The sequence below is a fragment of the Eurytemora carolleeae genome, unplaced genomic scaffold (assembly GCF_000591075.1).
Source record: "Eurytemora carolleeae unplaced genomic scaffold, Eaff_2.0 scaffold13, whole genome shotgun sequence".
NCBI lineage: Eukaryota > Metazoa > Arthropoda > Copepoda > Calanoida > Temoridae > Eurytemora > Eurytemora carolleeae.
In genome coordinates, this window is record NW_019402181.1 from 294,654 (window position 1) to 306,950 (window position 12,297).

General features: G+C 32.9%; 1 protein-coding gene across 1 annotated transcript; it reads left to right on the forward strand.

Annotated features, from left to right (window-relative positions):
- The first annotated feature begins 1,262 nt into the window (after window positions 1–1,262).
- On the forward strand, window positions 1,263–11,707 carry LOC111718166 (uncharacterized). Its single transcript, XM_023493683.1, has 9 exons — window positions 1,263–1,554; window positions 3,686–3,899; window positions 5,757–5,849; window positions 6,171–6,323; window positions 6,875–6,975; window positions 8,458–8,779; window positions 9,320–9,418; window positions 10,509–10,563; window positions 10,838–11,707. Exons 2-9 carry the CDS (start codon window positions 3,844–3,846, stop codon window positions 11,012–11,014), a joined length of 1,056 nt encoding a protein of 351 aa, XP_023349451.1. The 5' UTR covers window positions 1,263–1,554; window positions 3,686–3,843; the 3' UTR covers window positions 11,015–11,707.
- The last annotated feature ends 590 nt before the right edge of the window (window positions 11,708–12,297 follow it).

Below are 12,297 nucleotides of genomic sequence, written 5' to 3' on the forward strand. Positions count from 1 at the left end.
AGACAGTTTCTGCCCTACAACAATATTGTTTCTACTCTGCAACCAGACACTTTCATCTCTACAACAATTTACAGTAATTCTTGTTTCAAGTGTCGTCTTAGATCCTTGTCCACTCACCATATTCCAATAATTGGTGTGCATTGCTGAATTGCACATTTTATTAGAATGTAATTTTAAAAATTTTAAATATAAAAGACGGCCTTTTTGGATAAAAATGCTTCATATTTCTACCAAAAATCAAAATGCATATTTATAAGTGAATTGGAGGCTGAACTTAGAAGACGACATTTAGAACAGTTGTTGTTTTAAAGAATTTGTTTAAAGCCTGTAGAAATGTAAAACGTCAACATGATTATAGTGAATAATTAACTGTAATTGATTAAATCTTATTCTTAAAAAAAAATTTCGAAGGTTTTAGATTGTTGATTATTTCCCTCGATATTCAGGGGGAGGTAAATTTTTAGGCCCCCGAAAGAAAGTTGCCAAATGAAGGGGGGGGGCTGGCCTCCAGGGGGGATATCAGACTATCAGTCTCAATAGCTTAACCTCTGTGTTCCCAGGGAAGCGCGTGTCTGAAATTTGCATATTGGCCTTGTACGCCCCTGATGTTTAACAAAAGAAAAGATACGAATTAGAGGGGGACGTACGTATCAGCTCTTCATAAAAAAGGGAGGNAACCATTGTATCTCCCAATTTAAGATTATAAAGTCTGCCGCATCATAATTCTTAACATATTACAAAATGCAAGCCAATGTCGTAAGTGAAAATGCGCGCACAACGCGACAAAGATTTTTGTAAAATTCCATGGTAATAACATAAACGGGACTTTAAGAATAGTTTTCCCCGGCCAACACTTTATTATATCTGCAACAGTTGTGCCCATAACTTTTCAAGTGAGGGGGGTAAACCCCCATTCCCCCCCTGTAAGCCGCCTCTGAATGGTTGGACGACTAATTCGACCTTGAAGTTGGAGCCTTCTGCAATCCTGAGAAACCCCGGTCTTTGTAAAACCTTTTGCCGCTTTAGCATCATTTTTCACTTAAATATTAACAAAGTCAATTTAATTCTACAAATACTACAAAATCATGGGATTGTTTGACAGCAACAAACTATTTGTTAATATTCATCCCTGAATTTGTGAAATGCGTCAGTTGCATAATTAAATCACCTGATTTGTAAAGACGACATTTAACAATAATATACTTTTGTTTCATATGTTCATTGTCCTAAAAAAGAAATCAATACTCGGGAGCATCTAAATTAACAGCCATCTACATCTTATTCATGGTTTAGGGTAAAACAAATGTCGTTCTCTATATTAAAATATGTTTATGGAATGAAATAGATATGTAGATAGTGAGTGGTGTAGAAAGCAAGAGGAAGTACAGAATTCCAGTTTTAGTAGTTCAGTATACTGCAGTGTAGGCCCAGTGTTGCTGTAGACGTTAAGAATAGTGGAGGCCCTGCTTTCCTTGTACAGGCTTGAATAGCAGTGTACTCTTACGTAATACAACAGCGTTTCATCCAGATAGAGAAATAATTCTCTTAAGAAAGGTAAAAATTATGTCGAAGCATGTATCTTAAAATTATGTTTAAAAATATTTATGAAGTATAATCATAACCATTAGAAATTATATAATGTGATAAAATCCATCACATTCACAATTCACAATTTATAATTTTGATGCCATTAAACAAAGTACTTAACATTTTTTTACAATTCAGTTAGGATTAACATGGAAAACCATCAAAATCCATCTTAAACAGTGTTATCAACTTAAAAAAGGGAATCAAATTATAAAGGGAAACAAAACGAAACCCTGGTTTATGATTTGCAAATATTAACTTTTTAGTTTATTTTTTATCCTTCTTCAACGTTTTTAAAAAGTTGTCAGCTCGTACATACGTCTCTATATGCAGGGTGTCCCACGAAACATGACAGGAAGTGAATGGTTTAAAATGTGTCTTTTTTCATAATTTGATTGATACCAAAATGAATAATAAAAAATATTGTAAGAGAATCACCTTACAGTAAAACTGATTTCAAAGTATAATATATTTGAGTAAAAATTTTTTTAAACTAAATAAACTTCAAAAAGTCTTTAATGAAAGAAGACATTCAAAACTATTCAGAAGGCCAACTGTCATGTTTCGTGGGACGGAGATAGTTTGGGTTCGTCCTAGTATATTATTTATTTTGTATTATTTTAGGCTTAGGGCATGCCTTCCTTTTAATTAGGCCAGGGGAGGCCCTGCCCCCCCCTCCCCTAGTTGTGTGCCTGGCCACATGTCCCAATTATATCCATGTATTACATATGATTCCCATGTGTGGGGGGGGGGGGAATCGTGTACTATGAAATTATCGATAGTTAGTCGTACAATGTACATTTTATGTAATATTTTATAATTTCAACAAAATAACTAAATAAAGTTGAAGCTCAATTCGCCATTAAGGATCATAAGTCTAAATTGCTAAAATCGGAGGCAAAAGTTGTGAACGCCTTAAATTTGCCGGCTAACGATTTTACCATAGACGCTATGAACACTTTTTTTGTATTATTTATATATGAAAGTTGTAATCTCTGTTTGTCTGTTTGTCCGATTATAACTCAGAAACCCCTTGACCGATTTGCCTCAAATTTGTATTCGGAACTTCGGTAGGACCACAGGAATGTTCTGAGCTTTTGAGATTCTAAGTTGAGTGGTTCTACTTTTATTAGAAAATAGCTAAAATCGTAATTTACGACAAATTTTTTTAATAATTATCTCGTAGAATCCAATTTTTCCATGATAAAAACTGAGTCCTGAACTAAAAAGTCTGAAACTCTTAATTTTTAATATTTTTTATTACCTATTTATTTTTCGACGTAAAAATATTTTTCATTGCTTTTCCTGTCGCCCTATCGGTGTCCTAAATGATTTGACCTAGTAGAATGTAGAAACTGGCGAAGATAAAACTTGAAATATCTAGATTCAGCGCAAATAAAATAAAGCGTACATTATAGGCGTACGTAAATAAACTTGACGTGACTGTTTTGTTCTTCTTTTATAATCAGTGTTAATATATGAAACTGATCACCATACATGTGCATATAGTTCAAAGGGCAGTTAAGAGACAAGAGTTGACTTTGATCATAGGTCAAAGTAATGCATGTATTAAAGAAAGCATAGGCTTCTCAGTAGGTACAGAGTATGTACAGTACACTTTTTAAATTAACTTATGGAAATTTTTCTGGTGAAACATTATGTAAAGCTATATATTGAGAGCTATAAGATCAAAGACGTCGTCGTCGTTGGTCGTTCCGTAGGACAGCCTGTATATTGTATAATAAACCCAGAGGCCGTTCCTTCCATAAACTACATTGGTCGACAACTTGACGTCTCCAGACTCCTATTTTGGTCGTGAAATATACGGAGAAATATCTATCTATCAGATAAGAATTTAGCACGAGACATCTAGCGGCCAACATATCGTCCCCCAAAGTACGTGAAATACACGACCACTTTCAATGGAGAGAATGGGCTCTGGATAAGAAAAAACATTCAGTATGTTGCCAGTTTAAAAACTTTAGCTTATTTTTTTGTGGGTCAAATTGTTGAAATATTGAATTGAAACTCCAAATTCCTTGAATAGTTGTGCCTCTTAATATTTTTTTAAAAATTGTTGTAATACTATTTTTTTCAGGATTAGCAAATAGAAACGTAAAGAAGAACCTTCAATCAATTTTTATACAAGTTATGATGTGCCCACTGATCCTGATGAATAAGTGCACTTGAGTGAGACTTGATAAGTGACAAGTCACTACAAGACCTGAATAAAAGGTTAACAGAAGAGGAGTGCCAATGAGTCCTCGTACTCAGATCTGTCTGTTAATTGGAACCCCCCGTGGATTTACTAGGTAATGCATGTTTATCCATCCTTTCCGTCTTACTCAGAACCTAGACCTAGAAATACTATATTAGGGATGTTTTGTAGGCAAAATTTAATTTCCGGAAAAAGTAGTTGTATACAATTTTAACGTCTTTTGAGATGAAAAATGCGCCAATTAGTTAACAAAATCTTCGCAGAGCGGGTCCTTATTTTACTTGATTGTCCCAAGGGACGTTAAGTAACTTGACATCCCTCTGTTGGGGGAATCATACATCGGTAATTTTAGTCAATATAATATTTGTTTGTTTCTTCTAAATTCTTTTCTCCATATAAATGATGTTTTATTTTAATATTTAAAAAACTGAGGGACTAATTCTATTTAAGTAAAATCTCCAAATGGGAATGAAGAAACGATTGTGATTTTCGCATTTTAAACGTTGCCTATTTATCCAAATTTCATGATCAAAATCTATCAACGGTTTATTATCAAATAAATTTTCTTTACGAAAAGATATATCGTGTAAAAAATCTAAATTTATTTAATTCAGTTCTTAGTCATATTATTCTTATCTTCTACATATTGTCAAGGACAGAAAACATTGTTCAAATAACCCATTTAATTCTAAGCAAACAATCTTCAAAATTGATATTTGTAATGCGGATAACGTTTTTTTCTCTAAAATTATTGATTTTATATATTTTCTAGATGAAATGTAGTAAAGGTGCTTGTTTCTCTTAGCATTTAACTTATGTTATATTTTTTTACATTATTCTTACTCGTTGACTGATATCAGCTAATTTTAAGCGCCAAATTTAGAAAAAGATGGCCATTGTGCAGCGTGCACTGTTCACTGCAGTTCCTAAAATCCGGATCCACGGGGCGAAATATCAACCAAAATCTGAAAAAAACTTTCTGCTCTTAAACCCCCAACCTGAACTGTTAATAAAAGAGATAATATTATTTTTAAAAATTTATCTCTGAATGGTTGAGCAAAAAAGAGAAATAATTTAATAATTCTGCTTTTGTTAAAAAAATTTATAAATCTTAAAGAAATGTTCGTGACCTGGATCCGGATCCATTTTTCCCGGGTTGATCCTGGATCCGGATCTGCATCAAAATCAAAGTGAACCTAAACACTGCAGTTAACTCACTGTTCAGGACTTCCTGAAGGATATATTTCAAAACCTTACAAAATAAATATTTTTTATGAAACACATTTTTAGTTCAAGCATTTCAATCTTCCGGACTGCGTGGAATTTTGAACCGATTTCTGTCCTAAAATTTTTATTTTTTTTGAACTGATGAGAGAGCTGCTTAAATTCTTTTGTGACAGCAAAAAAAGTAAAGATCTGCAGTCTGCACCTTTTTTATGTACGTCCTGGGCCTCATTTTAGTAATCTCATGGCAGGCTGGGCCCTGTTCACTGTTCAGGGGTGAAGTTTAAAGACACTTATTTTGACATTTTGTTAAGAAGAAGAATAGTCTTAATGGAGGGAAACACAGTTTTGTAATCTTGTGAATAAGTAGTTACTGTTCATGGATTTGTAGTTTGTACTATGTGCATAAAAACTATACAGTTATTTAGTGTGATGTATAAAACAATTTTTCTGTGCCTATAGGTCCATGAGCTGTAATAAAACAACTACAAATGATAAATTTTTATCTTATTTCTATTGTTGCAAAATATTTGATACAAATTTTAACCACAAATTTTTTTTTTCGTCTAAAAAATGTTAAAACTAAATCCTGATTTGAAATACCATTAAATTCATATTTTTTATCACAGATATGGATTTATTTGTTCACTTCAACTACTTCATGAACCTATTAGTTGTTTTCATCTTAAATTTATTTTCATTTTAAGTTTCTATTTTGTTATTTTAGATCAGTATTAGAAGGGCTATTAAAGCGTGGAAGCCGAGTAATCTTGGCTTGCCCAGATCCAAGCCTAGGACTTGCTGAACATAAACGACTCAGGCATATTTCAAGCATCAGAAATGAATAATGATAATTAAATTCCTATTTAACATGTTGAATTTATAATGAAATTTGTTATCTTATATCACAGATTCTTGTGAAATTTATATAATTTCTAACATAAGAAAACACACGATCAAGCATTCTTTAATCGTACGATCTTAAAAAGTAATTTTTTCGCTTTAATTAAGTTCGTTCTGATTGTATAACGTTAAAATAAGAAGAGGTTTTTTAAATTCAAAATAGTCTTGAAATATACAATATTAAAGTTAATTATAATGTAACTGAACTATTTCTATCTAATGCATAATATGGATCCAGTGGTCTTTATGGACCTGCGCAGATCAGCCTTAGTCTTGTCAAGCCCGCGCACGCGCGATCCTTGGAGTCCATCTTTGTTCGTGCACTTGATACTCATGGAGGAGTTACGTGCATCATCAATTCAACAGCTGATGACAAGCTGCAAGTTACAGAGTAATTATTTTTATTGCTTACTTTTGTTTTATTTTAAAGAACAGTTTGATCACACCTCTTCTAATTGTTCTGCTATTTTATTTACGTCCATTAGGCTGATTTGATTTCTGAACCAGTGATTTTATTATCAAAAGAAAACTAATTTAGATAAACTTCATTTGAAGAAGTTGGATAATGCATAAACATTTTCCCGTGTATTAATATCCCGAACTTGATTTCCAAATAATGCTTTACCCAATATGTCTTAGCCTCAGCGCTCGACCCAGTATCCTAACCTTAAACTGTAGGAATCGACGATCATTAATATCAATTGATATTAAAAAAATGCCTTTCAGAAATAGATTTTGAAAAACCATTCGAGAAATGACTTTACAGGTTGGAAATGCCCTATTCTATCCAAAAAATTGCTTTACACTATTGTCATTGATTCTCTACTTACTAAAGCAATATACAAAAATACAATTTAACAAGCTTAACGTTTTTCCATAGATCATTTTTTTTTATCATATAATCAAAATATTATTATTTAATCAACATTATCATTTGTTTAGGTCGGAGCTAAGGGGGAGCAGAGATTATGTAGAAAAATATTTAAACTTTAAACAGCAAAGACATGACGTAGATTCCATTAAAAGAATTAGTCGCCTAGCAGGTAAATGATAAGTTGTAATAAATAAAGGTAGTGACAAGTTTTAAGTGGTGTAAATTTTTAAGAATTACCTTCTGCACATCCAGGGGAGGGGGGGGGGATAAAAAAGGAACTAAAAAAGTTTACCCTTTATCTGATCCTCCCTACACAAAAAAATGATTTTCCAACAACTTAATATTTAATCAAAATATAAAAAAATATATTCTCCTTTTTTACTTCTTTTCTATTGTTGAAAGCATTCATGAAAGTTCCTGTATTTTTGAAGCATGCTCTAGACATTGTTCTTTCTGTCCTGTTTTGCTTCCTGCGTTCTTAGTATACGGCGTCAGACTTTAGATTTTTGGACGTCGGCCAGATTTTTTAGGTCTAGAACAAGAAAAAATAATGTGTGGGGGGTGACTCTGGGCGATGAGAGACGATTTTTCCTACCTAAAATTTATATTAACACAAATTAGAATTACTAAATTAATTTTTTTTAAAGGGATAAGTGTTTTTTTTGGCGAACTATGATGGTCCCTTCGGGCTTATTACGTTTTTTTTATTTTATAGAAAAATGTAGAAACATTTTAAAGTTACTTATATCAATGTTAGCATTGTAAACCTACTCTTCGAAATAAAATTGGGCATTTTAAGATTAAAGTAGAATTTTTTTTATATTTTGGGCGTAGTTGAGTAGGAAGGCGAAATTATTATACAGTACTAATAGTGTACAATGTACACTTCACAGCTTATGTACTATGTACACTGTGTAGTGTGTACACTTAATACTTTATTGTGACGCAATGTCTGAAGCTCTTAGGCAGACTTTGGCCTTTGTCAGGGTCGTTTAATTTCAAGTTTAAACTTGATGCACTTCTTGGCCTTCCTATAGGGTTATTCATTACACTTCTTATCCGGATATTTTTAGTTACATAACTTTGTCTAGTAGGTTCAAGACTTTTAAAACAGGCACGTATAAATTCATTACGGAATAAAAACAAACTTCAAGGGAGTGATGCACGTCTTTTCCAGGGTCAGGTTTTTAGACATGCTTGGACTTGATTCAAGGTGTTCTACAGTTATGCAACCAAGGTTGCAACGCAAATCATGCTCGCAATTTCTCCTTGGGCCTATATATGTTATATGTACTTGTAAATTTTCTAATTGTAATTTTTATCCTGTCTTTAAACATCGTTTTTTAGCTTTGTTATCATTAAGAAATCCTTTCAAAAGAGAGAAAATAGGGAAATTTTTGAGATGATTAAACTGCGTATTTAAGTAGGATTGAAGTCATCACCAATTCAAGATGTTTTCCTAAATAAATCTAAAATCAAATTTAGAAATTTTACGGGCAACGCCGGGTACTTGAGCTAAAATCATGATTAAGTAAACGGCGAAAGTGACTATGACTATGGATAAAACTAAAAAATTGGGCAACGCCGAGCACTCCGCTAGTGTTTGATAATGTTGAAGTTTACAACCTATTTTATATATTGTCTATTGCAGTGAAGTACCTGGGGAAACAGAACGGGTTCCAGGGTGGTAATCTCCTAAACCTATCCAGCAGTACAGAACTATTTCATAAAACAACAAATATACAATCACCGTCCAGTAATACTCTCAAACCTAGCAGTGTGTCTAGATGTGAGGAGGGAGCTGAAACCTGTTCAGTTCTTGGAACTACCAGAGGTCTGGGGGTTGCTAAGAATGTTGATGTTCATGGAGTAAAGATATTTACAGTGTACCAACCGTCCATAGATTATCCAGAGCTGAGTGTTGCTGCTCAAATAACAGATGACGAGCACTCACCATACTATCAGTGGAATAGGTAACATTTATTCATCAATTGAAATGATTAATAACACTATGGTCAAACTTCCAAACAGTTGCATTTATTCAATTTATGATAAAGCACTTTGTATAAATAGGATCCATTTTCTTAAATATCTAGGTTTTAGGAAATACCATAATGGCCAAACATAGAACTGATTTAGGTTACGTTGATTCTATTCTTGGGAGACTTCATTATCAGCATGTTTTATTCTTTTAGTCATTGATGAAACTTAAGAAACATTGTTCAAGTGCAGCCTGAGGTTTTCATGATATACAGTGAGAACCATAATTAGAATAGGAAGTCGACTTTTAGACTCAATTTATGACTTTAAACAGGCCAGTGAACATGCGGAACAGCAATTGTGCAGTGTTACCAGAACAATTAATAAGTGATAACTTAGTAAAAAAAGCATTAGAGTTGTATCAACATTAAATACACTTCAGTATTGCTTTAATGTCGTCTTCCTATTCTACAGATTTTTGGTGATCACTGTATTTGTTATTAGCTTGGTATCAAGGTGTTGTTTGTATTTAGGTACAGTGCGTATTGTAGAGAGTATACTGGATACATGGCTCTACATGTAGCTGATACTGCATCTCCAGGAACAGCTTGGAGATTTAACTCAGAACTCAGGTCTCTTCTCGAAATTATATTTTGTATAGAACTGGATTTTTAAATTTTCTTACTCGCCAAATTGAAATTCTTAATTTTTGTCTTTTTGATATCCTTCGAGGTTTTTGTTTTAATTCTTTTGTTTGTCTTTAATTTTACTGAGTCTTTATCTTGCTCTAGTACTTGATATTTCTGCACACTGCGCTTTTTGGTGACTTTGACCTGAACCTGAACGAGGGGAGGAAGCCCAGAAACAACAATTCCTTGTCAGAGCCACAATCTAGCCACGTTAGGGCATAAAACATGGCTAGACTAAAGTTTGCAATGATTTTATAATGTTGGAATCTTCAAAGTTATGAGAATGATGTCGAACTTTATTTAGATTACAACTTAAACCTCTTCTGCCTCCAAAATGGCTAACTTTCATAATTCAAAAATTATATCAAGATTAACTTGAACATGGTCTATAATTTTTCCATTTCAACCCTTTAAAAAAAAAATCATAATTTCTGATATATTTACAAATAAATCAAGTTTTTTTGCCCGTACCAAGTCACTTCTGCCTTTCAAACGATTATATCCAAGGAGAAAATAATGTTAAATTTAAATTATTTAAATTATTTCCTACAATTGACCGTCACAAGCCTATGAATTCAAACAGTATCTAAATCATTAATGAGATGTGGGTGAAAATTGAGTGTATGAATAGAAACAGTTGTTTTGATTCAATTTCATAATAATTTGCAGCATTCTACGCAAAAAAGGCTACTGCAGACAGATGCTTATTTATAGACCATCGTTTTGGGAGCAAATTTTTTAGTAAATTTAAAATTTGTAAGAGAATCTATATTTTATTTATTCCCTAGCGCGGACAGATTTTCAAAAAATATTCTTATCATCAAGGATTGGGACACTTAAAAAAAATTTGTTGAAAGGACGAGGATTTCGAGGTGGCTCGGACGAGAAAATGAGGATAATGTGGCTCGGAATAGGAATTGTTGTGGTTGGCCTTCCTCCCCTCCCTGAATTGTATAATTTCATTTTACAGCAAATGTTAACGTTTTCAAGAATTTTTTTTAAAAATTGTATTAATTTCAAAATTATGTTCTAGATTGGAACAGGTTCAGCCTGAAATGCTTCCTTCTAGGTGTCGGGTAGCTAACAAGGTAATATTAATCTAGTTTTGTCGTTATTTTATACTCAACAAAAATGATATTATTAAATTTATTTTGGGGGAGGGGGGAGGTTTATTTAGTTTTTTCTAATTTCCCAAAAATCCTTTAGCCTCTGACTCCACTTGACCCTCCCAGAAACGAAACTCTAACATTGGTCTCATCTTAATTCTGCAAAAAATATTTTTTATTCAATGTGGAAATGAATTTTACTTAAAAATAATGTATTTTCGGTATTTTTTATAGATTTAATATTTGTACATTCTAGATGTGCTACTGGCTGGGCTGTCCTCACGTTCCTGAACTGGTTGGTGATCAAGTTGTTCAAGTAGGTCAGGGGGTTCAAGGAGATATCCCTGCTCAAGGAGTGTCCTTGCCTTCTCATACAGGATTTCCCAACCTTGCTCAACCCATGGAACAGCTGACAGAACTAGGAGAGGAGTAACAGGAGCCAACTTTTAACAAGTTATATATCGAGTGCTGCAGCTAGTCCCAATACAATTGATATATATTGAAGATTAAACAACATTGGATAAATTCTAACAGAAGTGTACCCATATTGTTCCAGGACTAACTGACCAACATGGAGTACCAGGACGAACAGATCCTCATGGAGTACAAGGAAAACAAGTCTGGAGTACCGAGCCAAAAAAGGACTATTCAATAGTCATGGAATACCAGGACAAACAGACCTACATGGCATACCAGGACAAACAGACCTACATGGAGTACCAAAACTATTTTTTTCATGACTAGAACACCTACATCCTGCTACAGCACTTTACACTTCCATCTAATCAAAATATTGAAATTTAATTGTCAGCCACGTTGCCTCCAACGCCTTATCCGAATCCTTTTTTTGCGATAAGTAGAATTCTTTAACGAAATGTGTCTAAATTCTATGACAAACTTAGGATTTTTATTCGTAACACAAGCCAACGAATGTAATCGTATTATGCCTTATAAACATTGTACCCGTGAACAAGCATTATCATGTAATCTAAATTGATTATTTTAAATTATGACAGAATTAAAAACCCGCCTAAATGCTGACTAAGATACAACTATGTTATTCTTTAGTTATTTACTGTTATCATTGCTTGTTGAAGTTTAAAATATATATTTGACAGAAATTAAATAAGATGTGTAATGTGTACGTCTGTTGATAACAGTAGCGATTGATTTCTTTTATCTATATGTACTGCAGTGCATAGGATCTATTTAATTTTCATCCGCATCAAGGTTAGGTACATTTCTTCACTGACTTTTTAAAAATTGAAAAGTTTTTAATTATTTTCTTCCTTTTATTCATTGATTCTTGATAAACTATTCAGATATTAGAGGAATTTTTTTTATAATTGCAATTTTTTCAAAAGTTGAGATTTAGAGCAAAAAGTTTGTTATCAGGATTTGGTTGATATTTTTCATTTTTTTTGCGGATCTGGATCCAGGAAGCTAAAATGTTCTGTTTGCTTGAATCCAAAACATGGATGAACCGGTTGGGCCAATATTTTTGAGAATAAAAGATGAAAAATTGAACAATTTAAACAAGAGAATCTCTGAAGTTTTTTAATTGGAGAATTATGAATAAATTTGTGACTTAGAAGCAAGTGTTGAAGGCTGTAATTATAGTACATATATACTTCAACCTGCTTCATACTTGAAGAAAAGGGCTAAGAAGTATTTAATCGAATATTAACGACGTCATACTCATATATAGGTACACTT